Source organism: Coregonus clupeaformis, unplaced genomic scaffold, assembly GCF_020615455.1.
Source record: "Coregonus clupeaformis isolate EN_2021a unplaced genomic scaffold, ASM2061545v1 scaf0711, whole genome shotgun sequence".
NCBI classification, from domain to species: Eukaryota; Metazoa; Chordata; class Actinopteri; order Salmoniformes; family Salmonidae; genus Coregonus; species Coregonus clupeaformis.
The window spans coordinates 230,332-258,175 of record NW_025534166.1 but is presented as its reverse complement, the minus strand read 5'-3'; the positions used below and the strand labels follow the sequence as shown (position 1 = coordinate 258,175).

The following is a 27,844-nucleotide window of genomic DNA, read 5'->3' as shown; positions in this document are numbered from 1 at the left end:
CAGAGAAGAGTCTCTCCAGATCAGAACACCAGATGGTACAGCTTGGTCTGGTCTAGCATACAGCTTGCTCTATCAGGGTCTGGGCTGGGTTTCTGTAAAGCACTTTATGACAACAGTGACATTAGCATCCATAATGATATGTGTCTGTGTCCCCTCTTTATGGTTACCAGGACAACGCTAGCCCTTCCGCCCTCCCAGAGTCCCCGTGTCGTACCTCTCCCAGTAGCACCTTACTGCTGGGTCTGAAGAGGTTGTCTGTGCGGCTGGTGGACTGCAGGAAAACAACGGGGCTGAGTGGAACTGTGAGAGGAGGAGAAGAGAAGAAAGGAGCAGATTTGACTCATCAAAGTAAGTGCTGTAGTTTAGTTTGAACAAATAAAATAGATCTGCCCACTGGTATCTGTTACCAGGACAACCAGCAGAGTTCTGTTAGTTGACATGAAGATAGACTGGTATCTGTTACCAGGACAACCAGCAGAGTTCTGTTAGTTGACATGAATATATACTGGTATCTGTTACCAGGACAACCAGCAGAGTTCTGTTAGTTGACATGAAGATAGACTGGTATCTGTTACCAGGACAACCAGCAGAGTTCTGTTAGTTGACATGAATATATACTGGTATCTGTTACCAGGACAACCAGCAGAGTTCTGTTAGTTGACATGAATATATACTGGTATCTGTTACCAGGACAACCAGCAGAGTTCTGTTAGTTGACATGAAGATAGACTGGTATCTGTTACCAGGACAACCAGCAGAGTTCTGTTAGTTGACATGAATATATACTGGTATATGTTACCAGGACAACCAGCAGAGTTCTGTTAGTTGACATTAATATATACTGGTATCTGTTACCAGGACAACCAGCAGAGTTCTGTTAGTTGACATGAATATATACTGGTATCTGTTACCAGGACAACCAGCAGAGTTCTGTTAGTTGACATGAATATATACTGGTATCTGTTACCAGGACAACCAGCAGAGTTCTGTTAGTTGACATGAAGATAGACTGGTATCTGTTACCAGGACAACCAGCAGAGTTCTGTTAGTTGACATGAATATATACTGGTATCTGTTACCAGGATAACCAGCAGAGTTATGTTAGTTGACATTAATATATACTGGTATCTGTTACCAGGACAACCAGCAGAGTTCTGTTAGTTGACATGAATATATACTGGTATCTGTTACCAGGACAACCAGCAGAGTTCTGTTAGTTGACATGAATATATACTGGTATCTGTTACCAGGACAACCAGCAGAGTTCTGTTAGTTGACATGAAGATAGACTGGTATCTGTTACCAGGACAACCAGCAGAGTTCTGTTAGTTGACATGAAGATAGACTGGTATCTGTTACCAGGACAACCAGCAGAGTTCTGTTAGTTGACATGAATATATACTGGTATCTGTTACCAGGACAACCAGCAGAGTTCTGTTAGTTGACATTAATATATACTGGTATCTGTTACCAGGACAACCAGCAGAGTTCTGTTAGTTGACATGAATATATACTGGTATCTGTTACCAGGACAACCAGCAGAGTTCTGTTAGTTGACATGAATATATACTGGTATCTGTTACCAGGACAACCAGCAGAGTTCTGTTAGTTGACATGAAGATAGACTGGTATCTGTTACCAGGACAACCAGCAGAGTTCTGTTAGTTGACATGAATATATACTGGTATCTGTTACCAGGATAACCAGCAGAGTTATGTTAGTTGACATGAATATATACTGGTATCTGTTACCAGGACAACCAGCAGAGTTCTGTTAGTTGACATGAATATATACTGGTATCTGTTACCAGGACAACCAGCAGAGTTCTGTTAGTTGAAATGAATATATACTGGTATCTGTTACCAGGACAACCAGCAGAGTTCTGTTAGTTGACATGAAGATAGACTGGTATCTGTTACCAGGACAACCAGCAGAGTTCTGTTAGTTGACATGAAGATAGACTGGTATCTGTTACCAGGACAACCAGCAGAGTTCTGTTAGTTGACATGAATATATACTGGTATCTGTTACCAGGACAACCAGCAGAGTTCTGTTAGTTGACATGAATATATACTGGTATCTGTTACCAGGACAACCAGCAGAGTTCTGTTAGTTGACATGAATATATACTGGTATCTGTTACCAGGACAACCAGCAGAGTTCTGTTAGTTGACATGAAGATAGACTGGTATCTGTTACCAGGACAACCAGCAGAGTTCTGTTAGTTGACATGAATATATACTGGTATATGTTACCAGGACAACCAGCAGAGTTCTGTTAGTTGACATTAATATATACTGGTATCTGTTACCAGGACAACCAGCAGTGTTCTGTTAGTTGACATGAATATATACTGGTATCTGTTACCAGGACAACCAGCAGAGTTCTGTTAGTTGACATGAATATATACTGGTATCTGTTACCAGGACAACCAGCAGAGTTCTGTTAGTTGACATGAAGATAGACTGGTATCTGTTACCAGGACAACCAGCAGAGTTCTGTTAGTTGACATGAATATATACTGGTATCTGTTACCAGGATAACCAGCAGAGTTATGTTAGTTGACATTAATATATACTGGTATCTGTTACCAGGACAACCAGCAGAGTTCTGTTAGTTGACATGAATATATACTGGTATCTGTTACCAGGACAACCAGCAGAGTTCTGTTAGTTGACATGAATATATACTGGTATCTGTTACCAGGACAACCAGCAGAGTTCTGTTAGTTGACATGAAGATAGACTGGTATCTGTTACCAGGACAACCAGCAGAGTTCTGTTAGTTGACATGAAGATAGACTGGTATCTGTTACCAGGACAACCAGCAGAGTTCTGTTAGTTGACATGAATATATACTGGTATCTGTTACCAGGACAACCAGCAGAGTTCTGTTAGTTGACATGAAGATAGACTGGTATCTGTTACCAGGACAACCAGCAGAGTTCTGTTAGTTGACATGAAGATAGACTGGTATCTGTTACCAGGACAACCAGCAGAGTTCTGTTAGTTGACATGAATATATACTGGTATCTGTTACCAGGACAACCAGCAGAGTTCTGTTAGTTGACATTAATATATACTGGTATCTGTTACCAGGACAACCAGCAGAGTTCTGTTAGTTGACATGAATATATACTGGTATCTGTTACCAGGACAACCAGCAGAGTTCTGTTAGTTGACATGAATATATACTGGTATCTGTTACCAGGACAACCAGCAGAGTTCTGTTAGTTGACATGAAGATAGACTGGTATCTGTTACCAGGACAACCAGCAGAGTTCTGTTAGTTGACATGAATATATACTGGTATCTGTTACCAGGATAACCAGCAGAGTTATGTTAGTTGACATGAATATATACTGGTATCTGTTACCAGGACAACCAGCAGAGTTCTGTTAGTTGACATGAATATATACTGGTATCTGTTACCAGGACAACCAGCAGAGTTCTGTTAGTTGACATGAATATATACTGGTATCTGTTACCAGGACAACCAGCAGAGTTCTGTTAGTTGACATGAAGATAGACTGGTATCTGTTACCAGGACAACCAGCAGAGTTCTGTTAGTTGACATGAAGATAGACTGGTATCTGTTACCAGGACAACCAGCAGAGTTCTGTTAGTTGACATGAATATATACTGGTATCTGTTACCAGGACAACCAGCAGAGTTCTGTTAGTTGACATGAAGATAGACTGGTATCTGTTACCAGGACAACCAGCAGAGTTCTGTTAGTTGACATGAATATATACTGGTATCTGTTACCAGGACAACCAGCAGAGTTCTGTTAGTTGACATGAATATATACTGGTATCTGTTACCAGAACAACCAGCAGAGTTCTGTTAGTTGACATGAATATAGACTGGTATCTGTTACCAGGACAACCAGCAGAGTTCTGTTAGTTGACATGAATATAGACTGGTATCTGTTACCAGAACAACCAGCAGAGTTCTGTTAGTTGACATTAATATATACTGGTATCTGTTACCAGGACAACCAGCAGAGTTCTGTTAGTTGACATGAATATATACTGGTATCTGTTACCAGGACAACCAGCAGAGTTCTGTTAGTTGACATGAATATATACTGGTATCTGTTACCAGGACAACCAGCAGAGTTCTGTTAGTTGACATGAATATATACTGGTATCTGTTACCAGAACAACCAGCAGAGTTCTGTTAGTTGACATGAATATAGATCTGCCTACTGGTATCTGTTACCAGGACAACCAGCAGAGTTCTGTTAGTTGACATGAATATAGACTGGTATCTGTTACCAGGACAACCAGCAGAGAAAATCTGGTGCTTACCGGTCTCCAAGAGAAGGAGGGTGAAAATCCAGAGAGTGTGGTGAAGGATGGTTATGGTATTACATTGATAACCAACTATTCCCAGACACCAAGACCACTCCATGGCTGTTCTAAATAATTGAAAGTTCCCCTGGAAGGGACGAATAATGAAGCACCCTATACTATTCAGGTCTGGGATTGGCCTTTAAAACGGACCAATAACATCACACTACCGTGCTATACTATTCATAATGTGACGAGATCCTGAGGCCCATTGTCGTGCCATTCATCCACCGCCATCACCTCATGTTTCAGCAGGATAATGCACGGCCCCATGTCGCAAGGATCTGTACTCAATTCCTGGAAGCTGAAACTGTCCCAGTTTTTTCCATGGCCTGCATATTCACCAGACATGTCACCCATTGAGCATGTTTGGGATGCTCTGTAATGACGTGTACGACAGCGTGTTCCAGTTTCCGCCAATATGCAGCAGCTCGAGTGGGAAAACATTCCACAGGCCACAATCAACAGCCTGATCAACTCTATGTGAAGGTGTAACGCTGCATGAGGCAAATGGTCACACCAGGTACTGACTGGTTTCCTTATATGAACTGTAACTCAGTCAAATCTTTGAAATTGTTGCATGTTGCGTTTATATTTTTGTTCAGTGGTGAAGGATGTATTGCCCGAAGGAAATAGTAAAGTTGCATTATACTGGGAAAGATGGGTTAGTCTGTGGACGTCTAAGGCTTGGAATTAAGATTAGAGTGATTGGTTGATTTGAGGATGCACTTGGAGTCCAGTACAAATAGGAGGTGGCTATAGGAGAATGCTACCATAGTGCCAACTGTAAAGTTTGGTGGATGAGGAATAATGGTCTGGGGCTGTTTGTCATGGTTCGGGCTAGGCCCCTTAGTTCCAGTGAAGGGAAATCTTAACGCTACAGCGTACAATGACATTCTAAACGATTCTGTGCTCCCAACTTTGTGGCAACAGTTTGGGGAAGGCCCTTTCCTGTTTCAGCATGACAATGCCCCTGTGCACAAAGCGAGGTTCATGAAGAAATTATTTGTTGAGATTGGTGTGGAAGAACTTGACTGGCCTGGACAGAGCCCTGATCTCAACCCCATCGAACACCTTTAGGATGAATTGGAACGCCGACTGCGAGCCAGGCCTAATCGCCCAACATCAGTGCCCGAACCTCACTAATGCTATTGTGGCTGAATGGATGCAAGTCCCCACAGCAATGTTCCATCATCCAGTGGAAAGCCTTCCCAGAAGAGTGGAGGCTGTTATAGCAGCAAAGGAGGGACCAACTCCATATTAACGCCCATGATTTTGGAATTATATTTTTCGATGAGCAGGTGGCCACATCATTTGGGTCATGTAGTGTATTTAATGTTTGACCCCATCCCTCAGCTGTATACCAAAACAGTGGCAGGGTGACACCTTTGTTGTTGTTTGAACTGCAGATTGCCTCTTTAGGTCTAGTAGCCTATCAAATAACAATAATGTACACTTAAAGTGTATCCTATACTAGTCTATTTATCCATTAGGGCTAATAAATGTATCCTATACTGACTAGTCTATTTATCCATTAGGTCTAATAAATGGATCCTATACTGACTAGTCAATTTATCCATTAGGTCTAATAAATGGATCCTATACTAGTCTATTTATCCATTAGGTCTAATAAATGGATCCTATACTGACTAGTCTATTTATCCATTAGGTCTAATAAATGGATCCTATACTGACTAGTCTATTTATCCATTAGGTCTAATAAATGGATCCTATACTAGTCTATTTATCCATTAGGTCTAATAAATGGATCCTATACTGACTAGTCTATTTATCCATTAGGTCTAATAAATGTATCCTATTCTGACTAGTCTATTTATCCATTAGGTCTAATAAATGTATCCTATACTGACTAGTCTATTTATCCATTAGGTCTAATAAATGTATCCTATACTGACTAGTCTATTTATCCATTAGGTCTAATAAATGTATCCTATACTGACTAGTCTATTTATCCATTAGGTCTAATAAATGGATCCTATACTGACTAGTCTATTTATCAATTAGGTCTAATAAATGTATCCTATACTGACTAGTCTATTTATCCATTAGGTCTAATAAATGGATCCTATACTGACTAGTCTATTTATCCATTAGGTCTAATAAATGGATCCTATACTGACTAGTCTATTTATCAATTAGGTCTAATAAATATTGCCACTCCTATTTGCCATATCTTCTATCTAAGCCTACTAGAAGTGTGCCCCCTCAGGCCTGGAGGGAAGCAAAAGTCATTCCGCTACCAAAGAATAGTAAAGCCCCCTTTACTGGCTCAAATAGCCGACCAATCAGCCTGTTACCAACCCTTAGTAACGTTTTGGGGAAAGTTGTGTTTGGCCAGATAAAATGCTATTTTACAGTAAGCAAATTGACAACAGACTTTTCAGCACACTTATAGGGAAGGGCATTCAACAAGCACAGCACGTACACAAATGACTGATGATTGGCTGAGAGAAATTGATGTTAAAAAGATTGTGGGGGCTGTTTTGTTAGACTTCAGTGCGGCTTTTGATATTATAGATCATATAGTTTGCTGATGGAATGTAATATTACTTTACTGATTACAATTTTTGACAGGTACCGTGGGGGAAAAAAGTATTTAGTCAGCCACCAATTGTGCAAGTTCTCCCACTTAAAAAGATGAGAGAGGCCTGTAATTTTCATTATAGGTACACGTCAACTATGACAGACAAATTGAGATTTTTTTTCTCCAGAAAATCACATTGTAGGATTTTTTATGAATTTATTTGCAAATTATGGTGGAAAATAAGTATTTGGTCACCTACAAACAAGCAAGATTTCTGGCTCTCACAGACCTGTAACTTCTTCTTTAAGAGGCTCCTCTGTCCTCCACTCGTTACCTGTATTAATGGCACCTGTTTGAACTTGTATCAGTATAAAAGACACCTGTCCACAACCTCAAACAGTCACACTCCAAACTCCACTATGGCCAAGACCAAAGAGCTGTCAAAGGACACCAGAAACAAAATTGTAGACCTGCACCAGGCTGGGAAGACTGAATCTGCAATAGGTAAGCAGCTTGGTTTGAAGAAATCAACTGTGGGAGCAATTATTAGGAAATGGAAGACATACAAGACCACTGATAATCTCCCTTGATCTGATGCTCCATGCAAGATCTCACCCCGTGGGGTCAAAATGATCACAAGAACGGTGAGCAAAAATCCCAGAACCACACGGGGGGACCTAGTGAATGACCTGCAGAGAGCTTGGACCAAAGTAACAAAGCCTACCATCAGTAACACACTACACCGCCAGGGACTCAAATCCTGCTGTGCCAGACGTGTCCCCCTGCTTAAGCCAGTACATGTCCAGGCCCGTCTGAAGTTTGCTAGAGTGCATTTGGATGATCCAGAAGAGGATTGGGAGAATGTCATATGGTCAGATGAAACCAAAATATAACTTTTTGGTAAAAACTCAAGTCGTCGTGTTTGGAGGACAAAGAATGCTGAATTGCATCCAAAGAGTGAAAACCTCCTTCCATCAGCAAGGGCATTGAAGATGAAACGTGGCTGGGTCTTTCAGCATGACAATGATCCCAAACACACCGCCCGGGCAACGAAGGAGTGGCTTCGTAAGAAGCATTTCAAGGTCCTGGAGTGGCCTAGCCAGTCTCCAGATCTCAACCCCATAGAAAATCTTTGGAGGGAGTTGAAAGTCTGTGTTGCCCAGCGACAGCCCCAAAACATCACTGCTCTAGAGGAGATCTGCATGGAGGAATGTGCCAAAATACCAGCAACAGTGTGTTAAAACCTTGTGAAGACTTACAGAAAACGTTTGACCTGTGTCATTGCCAACAAAGGGTATATAACAAAGTATTGAGAAACTTTTGTAATTGACCAAATACTTATTTTCTACCATAATTTGCAAATAAATTCATTAATAATCCTACAATGTGATTTTCTGGATTTTCTCATTTTGTCTCTCATAGTTGACGTGTACCTATGATGAAAATCACAGGCCTCTCTCATCTTTTTAAGTGGGAGAACTTGCACAATTGGTGGCTGACTAAATACTTTTTTCCCCACTGTAACTAGCAACTGTAACGGATTACATTTAGAAAGTAACCCAACCAATCAACCCTGCCAAGATTATTTTAAATGAATTTTTTTTTGTAAACTGGCCTCGGGTTATTGAGGGATCTGATCTGGATTAAACCTCCTAGCAAGACGTTGTGGAGGTTTCATTCAGGTCTCTGTTTAAATAAACGCTCTGTCTTTGGCAGGAGAAAGACCAGACTCAGAGGAAGCAGAGACGTCCAAACCAGCAAGACGATTCCACTGCTCCCACTGTGGAAAAGGTTTTAATCAGTTAAGGGTCCTGAAACAACATGAGAGAATACACACAGGTGAGAAGCCTTTCCAATGCTCCCAGTGTGGAAAGAGTTTTTCCTTGATAGCGAACCTGAAAAGACATGAGAGGACACACACAGGAGATAAGCCTCATCACTGCTCCCAGTGTGGAAAGAGTTTTACCCAGTTAGGACACCTGAAAGTGCATGTGAGAATACACACAGGGGAAAAGCCTCATCACTGCTCCCAGTGTGGAAAGAGTTTTAACCGGAAAGAACACCTGAAAGGGCATGAGAGAATACACACAGGGGAGAAGCCTTTCCAATGCTCCCAGTGTGGAAGTATTTTTTCCCAGTTAGGACACCTGAAAGTGCATGAGATAATACACACAGTGGAAAAGCCTCATCACTGCTCCCAGTGTGGAAAGAGTTTTAACCGGAAAGAATACCTGAAAGAGCATGAGAGAATACACACAGGGGAGAAGCCTTTCCAATGCTCCCAGTGTGGAAAGAGTTTTACCCAGTTAGCGAGCCTGAAAATACATGAGAGAATACACACAGGAGAGAAGCCTCATCACTGCTCCCAGTGTGGAAAGAGTTTTAACCTGAAAGGACAACTGAAAGAGCATGAGAGAATACACACAGGGGAGAAGCCCTACCACTGCTCCCAATGTGAAAAGAGTTTTGCCTGGTTAGCTAACCTGAGAAGACATGAGAGGACCCATACAGGAGAGAAGCCTCATTACTGCTCCCAGTGTGGAAATAGTTTTTACCAGTTAGGTCACCTGAGAAGACATGAGAATACACACAGGACATAAGGATGTATGCTGGTGAACAGTAGGACATAGGACAGATTTAGGATACTGAACAGTAGGACATAGGACAGATGTAGGATACTGAACAGTAGGACATAGGACAGATGTAGGATACTGAACAGTAGGACATAGGACAGATGTAGGATACTGAACAGTAGGACATAGGACAGATGTAGGCTGCTGAACAGTGGGACATAGGACAGATGTAGGATACTGAAAAGTAGGACATAGGACAGATGTAGGCTGAACAGTAGGACATAGGACAGATGTAGGATACTGAACAGTAGGACATAGGACAGATGTAGGAACTGAACAGTAGGACATAGGACAGATGTAGGATACTGAACAGTAGGACATAGGACAGATGTAGGATACTGAACAGTAGGACATAGGACAGATGTAGGATACTGAACAGTAGGACATAGGACAGATGTAGGCTGGTGAACAGTAGGACATAGGACAGATGTAGGATACTGAACAGTAGGACATAGGACAGATGTAGGATACTGAACAGTAGGACATAGGACAGATGTAGGATACTGAACAGTAGGACATAGGACAGATGTAGGATACTGAACAGTAGGACATAGGACAGATGTAGGCTGAACAGTGGGACATAGGACAGATGTAGGATACTGAACAGTAGGACATAGGACAGATGTAGGATACTGAACAGTAGGACTTAGGACAGATGTAGGATACTGAACAGTAGGACATAGGACAGATGTAGGTCCAATACATGTTGGATCAGTAGGCCGTAGAGCACAACTTATTCAGTTAACCAACTCATCATCAAGCTTTTCTGATTTGAATGGGCTGTGTAGTGTTAGAGGACCTGAGATGACATGAGAGAGTACAGAGGCTTTGTTCTGACTGTTGTTTTGGACTGACAACTGTTCTGATTATTCTATTTTCCTTTAAGTTGTTGAAATGTTCCGTATTGACTGACCTTCATGTCTTAAAGTAATGATGGACTTGTCATTTCTCTTTGCTTATTTGAGCTGTTCTTGCCATAGTATGGACTTGGTCTTTTACCAAATAGGGCTATCTTCTGTATATCCCCCCTTACCTTGTCACAACACAACTGATTGGCTGAAACGCATTAAGAAGGAAAGAAATTCCACAAATGAACTTTTAAGAAGGCACACCTGTTAATTGAAATGCATTGAAATACCTGTTGAAAGAATGCCAAGAGTGTGCAAAGCTGTCATCAAGGCAAAGGGTGGCTACTTTGAAGAATCTCAAATATATTTTGATTTAACACTTTTTTGGTTAATACATGATTCCATATATGTTATTTCATAGTTTTGATGTCTTCACTATTATTCTACAATGTAGAAAATAGTAAAAATAAAGAAAAACCTTGAATGAGTAGGTGTTCTAAAACTTTTGACTGGTACTGTATATGAAAATGTTCTAAAATGTTTGCCCGGTAGTGTGTGTGTGTGTATATATATATATATATATATATATACAGTTGAAGTCAGAAGTTTAAATACACTTAGGTTGGAGTCATTAAAACTCGTTTTTCAACCACTCCACACATTTCTTGTTAACAAACTATAGTTTTGGCAAGTCGGTTAGGACATCTACTTTGTACATGACACAAGTCATTTTTCCAACAATTGTTTACAGACAGATTATTTCACCTATAATTCATTTGTATCACAATTCCAGTGGGTCAGAAGTTTACATGCACTAAGTTGACTGTGCCTTTAAACAGCTTGGAAAATTCCAGAAAATGATGTCATGGCTTTAGAAGCTTCTAATAGGCTAATTGACATAATTTGTGTCAATTTGGAGATGTACCTGTGGATGTATTTCAAGGCCTACCTTCAAACTAAGTGCCTCTTTGCTTGACATCATGGGAAAATGAAAAGAAATCAGCCAAGACCTCAGAAAATAAATGGTAGACCTCCACAAGTCTGGTTCATCCTTGGGAGCAATTTCCAAATGGCTGATGGTACCACGTTCATCTGTATAAACAATAGTACACAAGTATAAACACCATGGGACCACGCAGCCGTCATACCGCTCAGGAAGGAGACGCTTTTTATCTCCTAGAGATTAACGTACTTTAGTGCGAAAAGTGCAAATCAATCCCAGAACAACAACAAAGGACCTTGTGAAGATGCTGGAGGAAACAGGTACAAAAGTATCTATATCCACAGTAAAACTAGTCCTATATCGACATAACCTGAAAGGCCGCTCAGCAAGGAAGAAGCCTCTGCTCCAAAACCGCCATAAAAAAGCCAGACTACGGTTTGCAACTGCACGTGGGGACAAAAATCTTACTTTTTGGAGAAATGTCCTCTGGTCTGATAAAACAAAAAACAGAACTGTTTGGCCATAATGACCATCGTTATGTTTGGAGGAAAATGGGGGAGCCTGCAAGCCGAAGAACACCATCCCAACCGTGAAACACGTGGGTGGCAGCATCATGCTGTGGGGGTGCTTTGCTGCAGGAGGGACTGGTGCACTTCACAAAACAGATGGTATCATGAGGAAGGAAAATTATGTGGATATATTGAAGCAACATCTCAAGACATCAGTAAGGAAGTTAAAGCTTGGTCACAAATGGTTCTTCCAAATGGACAATGACCCCAAGCATACTTCCAAAGTTGTTGCAAAATGGCTTAAGGACAACAAAATCAAGGTATTGGAGAGGCCATCACAAAGCCCTGACCTCAATCCTATAGAAAATGTGTGGGCAGAACTGAAAAAGCGTTTGCGAGCAAGGAGGCCTACAAACCTGACTCAGTTACACCAGCTCTGTCATGAGGAATGGGCCAAAATTCACCCAACTTATTGTGGGAAGCTTGTGGAAGGCTACCCGAAACGTTTGACCCAAGTTAAACCATTTTAAAGGCAATGCTACCAAAAAACTAATTGAGTGTATATAAACTTCTGACCCACTGGGAATGTGATGAAAGAAATAAAAGCTTAAATAAATCACTCTCTCTACTATTATCATCCATCCATCCATTGATTCTTGAAGAATATAACTTCTAAATGCCTCATGAGTTCAACTGTTACACTCCATGAGAACCCAAAATGTAAGCTTGTTTTTCTCCAATGTTTGTAAACATTGTAAATGTAAACAAACACTATATAGCCTCATAACATGTTTAAAACAATAATGTTGATATCATGGATGGTCAGTCCTTGCATCCATAGCTCTGTCTATTCATCTTACATTACATTTCTCCCATCCCTCAGCTGTTTACCAAAACAGAGGCAGGGTCGACCGTTTTGTTATTGTTTCATCTGTGGATTTTGCCCTTTAAACAGCTGCATAGTATCAAGATATCAAAGTGTCCCCAACACAAAGGTAAACAATAGGCCTGTAGTAAATGCAGCATTTTGTCTTTCACATGTAAATAGTACTTTTTCAGTAGTGCTCAAAAGCATGCAGCGTTCTAAGGCGTCACTACTGATCCCGGTTCGATCCCAGCCGGCCGTGAACCGGGATGACCCATGATGCGGTGCCCAGTTGGCCCAGCGTCGTCCGGCTCAGGGGAGGGTTTGGCCGGCCCGGGTTTGTCCTTGTCCCAGCGCACTCTAGCTACTCCTGTGGCAGGCCGGGCGCAAGATGTACAGTGTTTCCTCCGACACATTGGTGCTGCTGGCTTCTGGGTTAAGCGAGCATTGTGTCAAGAAGCAGTGCGGCTCTCGACCTTCGTGGTCTGTGAGAGCCAGAAATCTTGCTTGTTTGTAGGTGACCAAATACTTATTTTCCACCATAATTTGCAAATAAATTCATTAAAAATCCTACAATGTGATTTTCTGGATTTTTTTCTAATTTTGTCTGTCATAGTTGACGTGTACCTATTTATAATTACAGGCCTCTCTCATCTTTTTAAGTGGGAGAACTTGCACAATTGGTGGCTGACTAAATAATTTTTTTCCCCACTGTATGTATTGGCAATAATTCATTTCCAATAGGGAGGCATGGAATAATTACAAATGTATATTTTGTCAGGCTGGATGTTTGAAATATGAGTAGGTGATTTGAGTCATGCTTCTTCAGTAGTGGAATAAAGACAATTAGCACTTGAATATTGTCAAGAAATACTGGAGTGATGTAAGATTGTTAATAAAATTGTTCATAGACGCTGCGTCAATGTTTATAGGCTGCAAGTACGTTGAATGAAGTTGTTTTCAAGTCGTTGAAACAACGACCTGAGAAATCTCTTCAACTTTCACTTTCAACCAAAACCGAACATAGATTGGACCTCGAGCATAGTCTTCTTTTCAACAACATTTTGCAAGGTGGGATAGCCCAATGTCAAAACACAGTTTTAACGTGTCCAAATCAATAACCAATATGCAGAGTTGTGGAGGTTTCATTCAGGTCTCTGTTTAAATAAACGCTCTGTCTTTGGCAGGAGAAAGACCAGATTCAGAGGAACCAGAGACGTCCAAACCAGCAAGACGATTCCACTGCTCCCACTGTGGAAAAGGTTTTAATCAGTTAGGGGACCTGAAACGACATGAGAGAATACACACAGGGGAGAAGCCTTTCCAATGCTCCCAGTGTGGAAATAGTTTTTCCTTGTTAGCGAGCCTGAAAATACATGAGAGGATACACACAGGGGAAAAGCCTCATCACTGCTCCCAGTGTGGAAAGAGTTTTACCCAGTTAGGACACCTGAAAGTGCATGGGAGAATACACACAGGGGAAAAGCCTCATCACTGCTCCCACTGTGGAAAGGGTTTTAACCAGTTAGGGGACCTCAAACGACATGAGACAATACACACAGGGGAGAAGCCTCATCACTGCTCCCAGTGTGGAAAGGGTTTTAACCAGTTAGGGGACCTGAAACGACATGAGACAATACACACAGGGGAGAAGCCTTTCCAATGCTCCCAGTGTAGAAATAGTTTTACCCAGTTAGGGAGCCTAAAAATACATGAGAGAATACACACAGGAGATAAGCCTCATCACTGCTCCCAATGTGAAAAGAGTTTTGCCTGGTTAGGTCACATGAGAAGACATGAGAGGACGCACACAGGAGATAAGGATGTAGGCTGCTGAACAGTGGGACATAGGACAGATGTAGACTGAACAGTAGGACATAGGACAGTTGTAGACTGAACAGTAGGACATAGGACAGATGTAGGCTGAACAGTAGGACATAGGACAGATGTAGGTCCAATACATGGTGGATCAGTAGGCCGTAGAGACTCTGAATGTGTCTTGTGTATTGACTTTCCAGTGTTTTCCGTACTGAAGTAGAGTGATGGAGTGCTGCATCAGATGACCTGGCCTCCACAATCACTCGACCTGAACCTCTATTGAGATGGTTTGGGATGAGTTGGACCGCAGAGTGAAGGAAACAAAGCCAACAAGTGCTCAGCATATGTGGGAACTCCTTCAAGACTGTTGGAAAATAATTCCTCATGAAGCTGGTTGAGAGAATGCCAAGCTGTCATCAAGGCAAAGGGTGGCCATTTTGAAGAATGTAAATATAAAATATATATTGATTTGTTTAACACTTTTTGGTTACTACATGATTCCATATGTGTTTTTTCATATTGTTGATGTCTTCACCATTATTCAACAATGTATAAAATAGTAAAAATGAAGAAAAACCCTTGAATGAGTAGGTGTGTCCATACATTGACTGATACTGTACATCTACATGATGTATCGTTACACAATGTAGGCGCAGTATAGACCCAACTGCATATCTTGATATTGTTGTAACCTTATGTTTAAAATACTCACTCATTAAAAATCTGTAATGATCAACACATGATTCTCTTTGTACTTTTACATATATTTTATTTATTTTAATAAAATGCATGAAAAACAAACGTTTTGTTTGAAAATAAAATTACGATTTGACCTGACGTTATTACTAACTGCAGTCAGCAGGTGGCGATGTGGGTCTTTCAGGCAATGCTGCCATTGTGACGTATAATCTAGCGGGCAGAGGCTGCTGTCAAGAAACACTGGCATGTTTTATCATCGGACCCAGCTCTGCCAGTTTATTGTACAAAGGAGAGGTCGCAATTTACGCGACATGTTGGTCGATGCCAACTGCCAAAATGAGCCAGGCTCGTTTACGCCCTCTTCCGAACGGCAGCTATAAATGCAGAGGCTGCGCACAGTGCAACAATATGCCACCCACGTAAAAGGAAAACGGTTCCAAATAAATGGCATTATTAGGTGCTCCTCCACCCATGTCATCTCCATGATTAAATGTCCATGTGGGCTGTGGGATGTAGGTAAAACCTCTCGTTCTCTCAAACCAGAGAATTCGTGAACATAAATGTTCAACCGGAAGAAACGACAGGGATTACCCAGTCGCAGTACATTTTTAATGACCAAAAACATCACATTTCTACCTTTTTTAGATTTAGTGTCAAAGAGAAAGTCAAGATATCAGACAGACGAGGCGATATAAAGAACTCTTGAGTAAAATAGCATGTTTTGGGATTTTCCCCCTCCAGACATTATTCCCTAAAGGTAAATAAATAAATATAAATATATAAATAATTAAATATCATTAATCACAATGGTTAGTCTTTTCAAATTAACAGGACAACATTCTGAACGTATTCATATGACTACATTTATCCCAATTGGAAACATAACAAACAGCCGCGGGGAGAAGTCAAAAGATCCTAGAAGTCAGGCTATAAATGGTCAAATCCAGAATAAATATAAGCTAGCCGAATTGTTCAGTCTTGATCTATGATCAAAATAGGCTGGGACGTGTTCGGGTTCCCTTACAGAAAAAAAATGCAATCAGAGAGCAGTATAACTGCAATTACTGCGTCCAAAATACCACAGTCGACTAAAGTTACTGAACTTTTACAGCAGTTTAAAAAAAAATGCAATATTTAGTTGTAAGGGTTCGGTTTAGGCTATAGGTTATGGGGAAGAACGCAACTGCACTGAAACGAATAGCCTGATTCAATGCAATTCCCCACTCCTGAACATGTTTATAGGCATAACCTACCACTCAATTCCGGAGCATTTAAAACAACCATATTTTCTGTGGGATAATGATACTTGCACCGTGGATCATTGTTGTTTTTTATCACCATTTATAAGCCAACAACGGGTAGCCTATGCTTTTTTTTGCCATTCGCTATAACAAGGGTTAGAACTACATCGTCACACACGCCCTCAAGTTCAAGACCTGCTTTTAACCATAACACGTGAAGCCCTCCATAGAAATCGATAGCATATAGCCTAAGGAGTGCGTGGTGACAGTGATTTGCATCTATTAAAACAGGTAAACTTGTGGTAAACTGGGAACTCTGGGGGAAGAGGTCAAATCGTGACATCAGTGATTTTCAGGTCGGAAAGTCGGAGTTGTAGAAAGATTTCCGAATTGGAAATAAGAGTTGAATCACCATTGAAATAAAATTGTTCCTAGTCAGAGCTTGTTTTTTTCTGAGCGACTTTAAAGGGGAAATAAGCGATTTGCTACATCCAATTTCAAACTTTTAAATTAATGATTTATGTACCTATTGACTCTTTTTAAGAATATAAACGTATACATGCCTAATGAGCTTAGTTCAACTGCCGTACCCCCATCAGACCGTACCCCATCAGAAACCAACCTGTTTAACTCCATTGTTTGTAAACATTGTAAACACTGTTCGCCTGAAAACATGGATAAACTAGAATTTTAAATATCATCTTGCATCCATAGCTCTGTGAATTTGAGAGTGGTTGTATTTCTCCAGCCTCAGCTTTTTACCAAAACAGTGGTGGGGTATCCGCTTTGTTATTGTTTGAACTGCAGATCCCCTGTAAAGGAAAAGTCATAACAGGGTTCATTATAACAGGGTTCATTATAGCAGGGTTTATTTTAATTATTGATAAACATGCACCTGTTTGGTAACTGACTGTTAGAACTGTAAAGGCTCCGTGGATTGATGAGGAATTGAAAAACTGTACGGTTGAAAGAGACGGGGCAAAAGGAGTGGCTAATAAGTCTGGCTGCACATCTGACTGGTTGACTTACTGCAAATTGAGAGATTATGTGACTAAACTCAACAAAAAGAAGAAGAACACTGTATTATGAAGCCAAGATCAATGATATAAAGAATGATGGAAAACAAATTTGGAGTACTTTAACTGAAATATGGGTAGAATGACATTCAACTCCATCTTTCATCGAATCAGATGGCTTATTCATCACAAAACCATTTGACGTTGCAAATTATTTGAATGATTACTTAATTGGCAAAGTGGGCAAACTTAGGCAGGAAATGCCAACAAGGAACAGTGAGCCATCGTATTCATGCATAAAAAAACAAATAATGAAAGAAAAGCATTGAAAGTTTGAATTTTTGTTCCTAGTCAGAGCTTGTTTTTTTCTGAGCGACTTTAAAGGGGAAATAAGCGATTTGCTACATCCAATTTCAAACTTTTAAATTAATGATTTATGTACCTATTGACTCTTTTTAAGAATATAAACGTATACATGCCTAATGAGCTTAGTTCAACTGCCGTACCCCATCAGACCGTACCCCATCAGAAACCAACCTGTTTAACTCCATTGTTTGTAAACATTGTAAACACTGTTCGCCTGAAAACATGGATAAACTAGAATTTTAAATATCATCTTGCATCCATAGCTCTGTGAATTTGAGAGTGGTTGTATTTCTCCAGCCTCAGCTTTTTACCAAAACAGTGGTGGGGTATCCGCTTTGTTATTGTTTGAACTGCAGATCCCCTGTAAAGGAAAAGTCATAACAGGGTTCATTATAACAGGGTTCATTATAGCAGGGTTTATTTTAATTATTGATAAACATGCACCTGTTTGGTAACTGACTGTTAGAACTGTTAAGGCTCCGTGGATTGATGAGGAATTGAAAAACTGTCTGGTTGAAAGAGACGGGGCAAAAGGAGTGGCTAATAAGTCTGGCTGCACATCTGACTGGTTGACTTACTGCAAATTGAGAGATTATGTGACTAAACTCAACAAAAAGAAGAAGAACACTGTATTATGAAGCCAAGATCAATGATATAAAGAATGATGGAAAACAAATTTGGAGTACTTTAACTGAAATATGGGTAGAATGACATTCAACTCCATCTTTCATTGAATCAGATGGCTTATTCATCACAAAACCATTTGACGTTGCAAATTATTTGAATGATTACTTAATTGGCAAAGTGGGCAAACTTAGGCAGGAAATGCCAACAAGGAACAGTGAGCCATCGTATTCATGCATAAAAAAACAAATAATGAAAGAAAAGCATTGAAAGTTTGAATTTTGTAAAGTTAGTGTGGGAGAGGTGGAAAAAGTATTGTTATCAATAATGACAAACCTCCTGGCATTGACAACTTAAATGGAAAGCTACTGAGTCTTTCAGGTGATGCTTCTTCCCACTCCAGTCAGCAGATGGCGATGTGTGTCTTTCAGGTGATGGTTCTTCCCACTCCATTCAGCAGATGGCGATGTGAGTCTTTCAGGTGATGCTTCTTCCCACTCCAGTCAGCAGATGGCGATGTGAGTCTTTCAGGTGATGATTCTTCCCACTCCAGTCAGCAGATGGCGATGTGAGTCTTTCAGGTGATGCTTCTTCCCACTCCAGTCAGCAGATGGCGATGTGAGTCTTTCAGGTGATGCTTCTTCCCACTCCAGTCAGCAGATGGCGATGTGAGTCTTTCAGGTGATGCTTCTTCCCACTCCAGTCAGCAGATGGCGATGTGAGTCTTTCAGGTGATGCTTCTTCCCACTCCAGTCAGCAGATGGCGATGTGAGTCTTTCAGGTGATGATTCTTGCGTGACGTATATTCTAGTGGACGGGACGGGAGGCTTATTCAAAAACAACAATTCAGCCGCCTTGGTAGCTTGCTAGCCAACATAAAACCAAAACATTGAAGCTCTTTAGACCATTTTTGTGTATATTAACATCAGTGTTTTAAACACACTGTCTGTGTATTTAGCAGTTACTCCATTTGATTTCACATTTACGTTATTAGCTATCTGGCTAAGTAACACTAGCTAATGCTAACTAGCTAGATAACATCCCCAACCATGTGCTCACTAAGCTACTCTCCTCCTCCTAAAGAAGAGGAGGTCTGCTGGACAGAGAAAGACGTTACAGTGAAAGAAGAGGAGGAAGAGGAGGATGTCACAGTTAAAACAGGAGTAGAGGGTGAAGCTGCTACAGTGAAAGAAGAGGAAGAAGTTACAGTGAAAGAAGAGGAAGAAGGTTTCAGAGTGAAAGAGGAGGATGCAGTTTTTGGAGTGAAGGAGGAGGGGGAGATTACTGTCACGTTGGAGGAAGAAGAGGAGACTGGAGAGCTGATTAACACCAGTAAGTAGTATTTTAAAAACAGTGGCACAAACTCTGTAGTTGTTGAACTATTGAACTAATGTGTCGTCTTAAATACTGCGGTCAAGTGATCCGTCATTCGCAAAACGTGGTCAAGCCACCCACCCTTCTGTTTCCGCCTGAATTTTCTTACCGAATAGATACCACTTAACTGTACCGCGTGTTTTCTGGGAGGGAAACTGAGTCGGATGCTCTCTAATGCTCCGACAGAAACGATAGCTACAAATCATTCTAAAAATTACTTTGATATCATGGGTTGATTGAAGTTGCTAGAGTGAGGCTGCAGAGGTTGCAGTAGCCTAACGTTGGTGCTGGTTAGGAAATGTTAAATTGTCAAAGCAAGATGTGTCTACGGTCGTGATACACACAGGACGATCTAAATGAGCTGATATGTTTTTAGTATATAATTAATCCAGTGTGATGACCGTTGCTTACCATACGATCTCCATATTATGCCATCTTAAAATATGGGTTAAAATTATTACTTATTCTATATTACAGTTAACTTTGAAGTAAAATTGGATTGTAAACATTTTGTCATGTCTGCCACTAGTCCGTCACTAATCCATTTTCATTAACATGGCGTTATGCTGGCTTCAACATGGGGGAACACTAGTTTACTGCTCAGTGCATTAGGAAAGGATTCAGACCCCTTAACTTTCTCCACATTTTGTTACGTTGAAGCCTTATTCTAAAATGGATTAAGTCGTTTTTTTCCCCTCATCAATCTACACACTATACCCCATAATGACAAACTGTTTTTGCTAATTTATAAAGAAAAATACAGAAATATCACATTTACATAAGTATTCAGACCCTTTACTCAGTACGTTGTTGAAGTACCTTTGGCAGTGATTACTGCATCGAGTCTTCTTGGCCATGACGCTACAAGCTTGGCACACCTGTATTTGGGGAGTTTATCCCATTCTTCTCTGCAGATCCTCTCAAGCTTTGTCAGGTTGGATGGGGAGTGTCGCTGCACAGCTATTTTCAGGTCTCTCCATAGATGTTCGATCAGGTTCAAATCTGTGCTCAGGCTGGGCCACTCAAGGACATTCAGAGACTTGTCCCGATGCCACTCCTGCGTTGTCTTGGCTGTGTGCTTAGGGTCATTGTCCTGTTGGAAGGTGAACATTCGCACCAGTCTGAGGTCATGAGCGCTCTGGAGCAGGTTTTCATCAAGGATCTCTCTGTACTTTGCTCCGTTCATCTTTCCCTCGATCCTGACAATTATCCCAGTCCCTGCCTCTGAAAAACATCCCCACAGCATGATGCTGCGACAACAATGCTTCACCGTAGGGATGGTGCCAGGTTTCCTCCAAAGAATCTTGTTTCTCATGGGCTGAGTCTTTAGGTGCCTTTTGGCAAGCTCCAAGCGGGCTGTCATGTGCCTTTTACTGAGGAGTGGCTTCCGTCTGGCCACTCTACCATAAAGGCCTGATTGGTGGAGTGCTGCAGTGATGGTTGTCCTTCTGGAAGGTTCTCCCATCTCCACAGAGGAACTCTCGAGCTCTGTCAGAGTGACCATCAGGTTCTTGGTCACCTCCCTGACCAAGGCCCTTCTCCCCCGAATGCTCAGTTTGGCTGGGCTGCCAGCTCTAGGAAGAGTATTTTGGTGGTTCCAAACTTTTTCCATTTAAGAATAATGGAAGCCACTGTGTTCATGGGAACCTTCAATGCTGCAGAATTTTTTTGGTACCTTCCCCAGATCTGTGCCTCGACACAATCCTGTCTCAGAGCTCTACGGACAACTCCTTCGACCTCATGGCTTGGCTTTTGCACTGACATGCACTGTCTACTGTGGGACCTTATGTAGACAGGTGTGTGTGCCTTTCCAAGTCATGTCCAATCAATTGAATTTACCACAGGTGGACTCCAAGTTGTAGAAACATCTCAAGGATGATCAATGGAAACAGGATGCACCTGAGCTCAATTTGGAGTCCCATAGCAAAGGGTCTGAATAATTATGTAAATAAGGTATTTCTGTTTTTTATTTGTAATACATTGGCAAAATTTCTGCAAACTGGTTTTCACTTTTTCATTATGGGGTATTGTGTGTAGGTTGAGGAGGGGGGAAAAAAACAATTTAATCCATTTTAGAATAAGGCTGTAATGTAACAAAATGTGGAAAAAGTCAAGGGGTCTGAATACTTTCCGAATGCTCTGTAGACAGAGCTAAGAGTCTCACCAAAGCAGTGCAAAATATCCGGTTAGAAATGATTATTTTCTCTCTTGAACATTGGATGATCTGGGCCAATAGCTGAAGTGTATTTTTATAGCGGACACTCCGGTGTCTTATTGCCCACATGTTCTATCCTCTCTATTTGATATGAATATGACTTGGCCCATTAAGACACTCAGGTTAATGCAGGTTAGATTTCCTCTCTATTTGATATGAATATGACTTGGCCCATTAAGACACTCAGGTTAATGCAGGTTAGATTTCCTCTCTATTTGATATGAATATGACTTGGCCCATTAAGACACTCAGGTTAATGCAGGTTAGATTTCTCGTGCTGCGCTATTTCATGATCAAACAATGAATGAATCTAACCGAGTTCTAGGCTATATCAGAAAGTTATAAGTTATTTTTCTATAACCTAAAACATGGGATACCTAAAGTAATAATGAGACAGAGAAGGAACAATAGCAAGATATAAAAATCACATGAGAATTTCGAACAAACCGTACAGTTCAGCAAAGCATTATATAGACAGAAATGATGCATGCATGCAAGGCCCACTGCGAACCAAACGACGAAAAACCTAATCCTACTCATTTAAATATCATAAAAGCATTAAGACAAATTCAAGTTATGAAGAGTATTCATAACTAATACTGGGAGACAGCTGTAAGTGGAAGAACCAGCTCTGTAAGCCCTTTGTAAAAACTTTGAAATATGATTGAATGAAAAGCCTTTTTCTAGACTTAGCTTCCTACTCTGTAATTCTCAGGACATTTAATCCATACCAAGGCCTCCTTTAATACTCCATAATGTTTCATCTGTAGGTGCTACAGTCCTCCATTTACATTTACGTCATTTAGCAGACGCTCTTATCCAGAGCGACTTACATAATTTTTTATACCCCCGTGGGAATCGAACCCACAACCCTGGCGTTGCAAACGCCATGCCCTACCAACTGAGCTACATCCCTGCCGGCCATTCCCTCCCCTACCCTAGACGACGCTGGGCCAATTGTGCGCCGCTCCATGGGTCTCCCGGTCACGGCCGGCTACGACAGAGCCTGGATTCGAACCAGGATCTCTAGTGGCACAGCTAGCACTGCGATGCATTGCCTTAGACCACTGCGCCACTCGGGAGTATAAGACTCCATAATGTTTCATCATTAGATGCTACAGTCCTCCTTTAATACTCCATAATGTTTCATCATTAGATGCTACAGTCCTCCTTTAAGACTCCACAATGTTTCATCTGTAGGTGAAGCCTCCTTTAAGACTCCATAATGTTTCATCTGTAGGTGAAGCCTTCTTTAAGACTCCATAATGTTTCATCTGTAGGTGAAGCCTCCTTTAAGACTCCATAATGTTTCATCTGTACAGTGGGGAAAAAAAGTATTTAGTCAGCCACCAATTGTGCAAGTTTTCCCACTTAAAAAGATGAGAGAGGCCTGTAATTTTCATCATAGGTACACGTCATCCATGACAGACAAAATGAGAGAGAAAAAATCCAGAAAATCACATTGTAGGATTTTTAATGAATTTATTTGCAAATTATGGTGGAAAATAAGTATTTGGTCAATAACAAAAGTTTCTCAATACTTTGTTATATACCCTTTGTTGGCAATGACACAGGTCAAACGTTTTCTGTAAGTCTTCACAAGGTTTTCACACACTGTTGCTGGTATTTTGGCCCATTCCTCCATGCAGATCTCCTCTAGAGCAGTGATGTTTTGGGGCTGTCGCTGGGCAACACGACCTTTCAACTCCCTCCAAAGATTTTCTATGGGGTTGAGATCTGGAGACTGGCTAGGCCACTCCAGGACCTTGAAATGCTTCTTACGAAGCCACTCCTTCGTTGCCCGGGCAGTGTGTTTGGGATCATTGTCATGCTGAAAGACCCAGCCACGTTTCATCTTCAATGCCCTTGCTGATAGAAGGAGGTTTTCACTCAAAATCTCACGATACATGGCCCCATTCATTCTTTCCTTTACACGTCCTGGTCCCTTTGCAGAAAAACAGCCCCAAAGCATGATGTTTCCACCCGCATGCTTCACAGTAGGTATGGTGTTCTTTGGATGCAACTCAGCATTCTTTGTCCTCCGAACACGACGAGTTGAGTTTTTACCAAACATTTATATTTTGGTTTCATCTGACCATATGACATTCTCCCAATCCTCTTCTGGATCATCCAAATGCACTCTTGCAAACTTCAGACAGGCCTGGACATGTACTGGCTTAAGCAGGGGGAAAACGTCTGGCACTGCAGGTTTTGAGTCCTTGGCGGCGTAGTGTGTTACTGATGGTAGGCTTTGTTACTTTGGTCCCAGCTCTCTGCAGGTCATTCACTAGGTCCCCCCGTGTGGTTCTGGGATTTTTGCTCACCGTTCTTGTGATCATTTTGAAACCACGGGGTGAGATCTTGCGTGGAGCCCCAGATCGTGGGAGATTATCAGTGGTCTTGTATATAATATAATAATATAATATGCCATTTAGCAGACGCTTTTATCCAAAGTGACTTAGTCATGCGTGCATACATTTTTGTGTATGGGTGGTCCCGGGGATCGAACCCACTACCCTGGCGTTACAAGCGCCGTGCTCTACCAATTGAGCTACAGAGGACCACAATGTCTTCCATTTCCTAATAATTGCTCCCACAGTTGATTTCTTCAAACCAAGCTGCTTACCTATTGCATATTCAGTCTTCCCAGCCTGGTGCAGGTCTACAATTTTGTTTCTGGTGTCCTTTGACAGCTCTTTGGTCTTGCCCATAGTGGAGTTTGGAGTGTGACTGTTTGAGGTTGTGGACAGGTGTCTTTTATACTGATAACAAGTTCAAACAGGTGCCATTAACACAGGTAACGAGTGGAGGACAGAGGAGCCTCTTAAAGAAGAAGTTACAGGTCTGTGAGAGCCAGAAATCTTGCTTGTTTGTAGGTGACCAAATACTTATTTTCCACCATAATTTGCAAATAAATTGATAAAAAATCCTACAATGTGATTTTCAGGAATTTTTTTCTCAATTTGTCTGTCATAGTTGACGTGTACCTATGATGAAAATTACAGGCCTCTCTCTTCTTTTTAAGTGGGAGAACTTGCACAATTGGTGGCTGACTAAATACTTTTTTCCCCCACTGTAGGTGAAGCCTCCTTTAAGACTCCATAATGTTTCATCTGTAGGTGAAGCCTCCTTTAAGACTCCATAATGTTTCATCTGTAGGTGAAGCCTCCTTTAAGACTCCATAATGTTTCATCTGTAGGTGCTACAAAAGCAAAAATTGAAAGATGAGAATTGGTTTCATATTAATTGTATGAGTATGTAATTTCCCAAATGTTTTGTGGATACAATATACAGGTAACACTTGAGTCAATGAGGGATACAACATATATTGAAAGCAGGTGCTTCCACACAGCTGTGGTTCCTGAGTTAATTAAGCAATTAACATCCCATCATGCTTAGGGTCATGTATAAAAATGCCCAGTTGACCATTATCTTGGCTACCATGGCTATAAGAAGAGATCTCAGAGACTTTGAAAGAGGTGTCTCAAAGGAGCGTAGGGGGTTTAAAGGGAGTTTGTGTCTCAGTCACTGGATCTCAACCCAATTTAACCCTTATGGGAGATTCTGGAGCGGCGCCTGAGACAGCGTTTTCCACCACCATCAACAAAACATAAAATGATTGAATTTCTCATCAAGGAATTGTGTCGCATCCCTCCAATAGAGCTCCAGAAACATGCAGAATCTATGCAAAGACACATTGAAGCTGTTGTGGGGTCCGAACGACCAAGACACTTTATGATGGGGTTTCCTTTATTTTGGCAGTTACGGCACTTTATGTTGGGGATTCCTTTATCTTGGCAGGTATGACACTTTGTGTTGGGGATTCCTTACAGAATCTGATTAACTTGTGGAAACCATTTTTCTGTCTCTGTTTGTAGCATGAATAAAGTTAGATGTATCGCGAGCCAGCGCTAACTAGCGTTAGTGAAATGACTGGAAGTCTACAGGTATTCTATGCTACTTTTACTTGTAGACTTCTAGTCTTTGCGCTAACACTAGGGACCAGAATCTCACAGTATCTGTAAGATGTTTACCATCAAAGAGTGGACCTCCCAACAAAACATTATTAACAGTGGATCAAATGCAGCCTATGGCATTGATTGAAATACTGTAGTCCTCAATATCTGTTATTCTAGTGCTCTGCTCAGCCTAAAAACATGACATTCCATGAGAGCAAGATTCTAGTTGGAACTCTACATCTTTTGTTTTTCAAATTACTCCAAGATCTTTTAAATTAGACATTTTTTTGTAAACTGGCCTCTGGTTTTCGAGGGATCTGGTTTGGATTCAACCTCCGAGCAAGAGAGTTGTGTAGGTTTCATTCAGGTCTCTATTTAAATAAACACTCTGTCTTTGGCAGGAGAAAGACCAGACTCAGAGGAACCAGAGACCTCCAAACCAGCAAGACCCCGCCACTGCTCCCACTGTGGAAAGGGTTTTAACAAGTTAGGGAACCTGAAACAACATGAGAGAATACAAGCAGGAGAAAAGCTGGACCACTGCTCCAAGTGTGGAAAGAGTTTTACCCAGTTAGGGCACCTGAAATGCCACAAGGGATTGAACACAGGGGAGAAGCCTTACCACTGCTCCCTGTGTGTAAAGAGATTTTCTTCATCAGGGTGCCTGAAAAGACATGAGAGGACGCACACAGGCGATAAACCTTTTCAATGCTCCCAGTGTGGAAAGAATGTTTCCTTGTTAGGGAGCCTGAAAAGACATGAGAGGACACACACAGGAGATAAGCCTCACCACTGCACCCAGTGTGGAAAGAGTTTTAACCGGAAAGAATACCTGAAAGAGCATGAGAGAATACACACAGGGGAGAAGCGAGAGAAGCCTTTCCACTGCTCCCAGTGTGGAAAGAGTTTTTCCTCGTTAGCGAGCCTGAAAATACATGAGAGGACACACACAGGAGATAAGCCTCATCACTGCTCCCATTGTGGAAAGAGTTTTAACCTGAAAGGACACCTGAAACAGCATGAGAGAATACACACAGGGGAGAAGCCCTACCACTGCTTCCAATGTGAAAAGAGTTTTGCCTGGTTAGGGGACCTGAGAAGACATGAGAGGACGCACACAGGAGAGAAGCCTCATCACTGCTCCCAGTGTGGAAAGCGTTTTAATCAGTTAGTTCACATGAGAAGACATGAGAATACACACAGGACATAAGGATGTAGGCTGAACATTAGGACATAGGACAGATGTAGGTCCAATACATGGTGGGTCAGTAGGCCGTAGAGACTCTGAATGTGTCTTGTGTATTGACTTTCCAGTGTTTTCCGTACAGCATGTATTATAGTGGATTGGGTTTGTGGATTTGTTTGCTGGGTGCGTGTTTTGGTTTTTGCTCTAGCACAACTTATTCAGTTAACCAACTCATCATCAAGCTTTTCTGATTTGAATGGGCTGTGTAGTGTTAGAGGACCTGAGATGACATGAGAGAATACAGAGGCTTTGTTCTGACTGTTGTTTTGGACTGACAACTCTTCTGATTATTCTATTTTCCTTTAAGTTGTTGAAATGTTCCGTATTGACTGACCTTCATGTCTTAAAGTAATGATGGACTTGTCATTTCTCTTTGCTTATGTGAGCTGTTCTTGCCATAATATGGACTTGGTCTTTTACCAAATAGGGCCATCTTCTGTATACCACCCCCTACCTTGGCACAACACAACTGATTGGCTGAAATGCATTAAGAAGGAAAGAAATTCCACAAATGAACTTTTAACAAGGCACACCTGTTAATTGAAATGCATTGAAATACCTGTTGAAATAATGCCAAGAGTGTGCAAAG

At 41.2% G+C, this 27,844-nt stretch overlaps 2 protein-coding genes across 2 annotated transcripts; both read left to right on the top strand.

The window, feature by feature from the left end:
• Window positions 1-27,639, top strand: LOC123485486 (zinc finger protein 239-like). Its single transcript, XM_045216438.1, has 3 exons — window positions 1-35; window positions 171-348; window positions 26,411-27,639. The coding sequence occupies exons 1-3, from the start codon at window positions 33-35 to the stop codon at window positions 27,217-27,219; spliced, it is 990 nt and encodes a 329-aa protein (XP_045072373.1). The 5' UTR covers window positions 1-32; the 3' UTR covers window positions 27,220-27,639.
• Window positions 8,930-9,585, top strand: LOC123485487 (putative zinc finger protein 702; the record flags this gene model as incomplete). Its single annotated transcript, XM_045216439.1, has 1 exon — window positions 8,930-9,585. A coding segment is annotated over one exon (570 nt), but the record flags the coding sequence as incomplete, so codon positions are not given.
• Window positions 27,640-27,844: the final 205 nt, after the last annotated feature.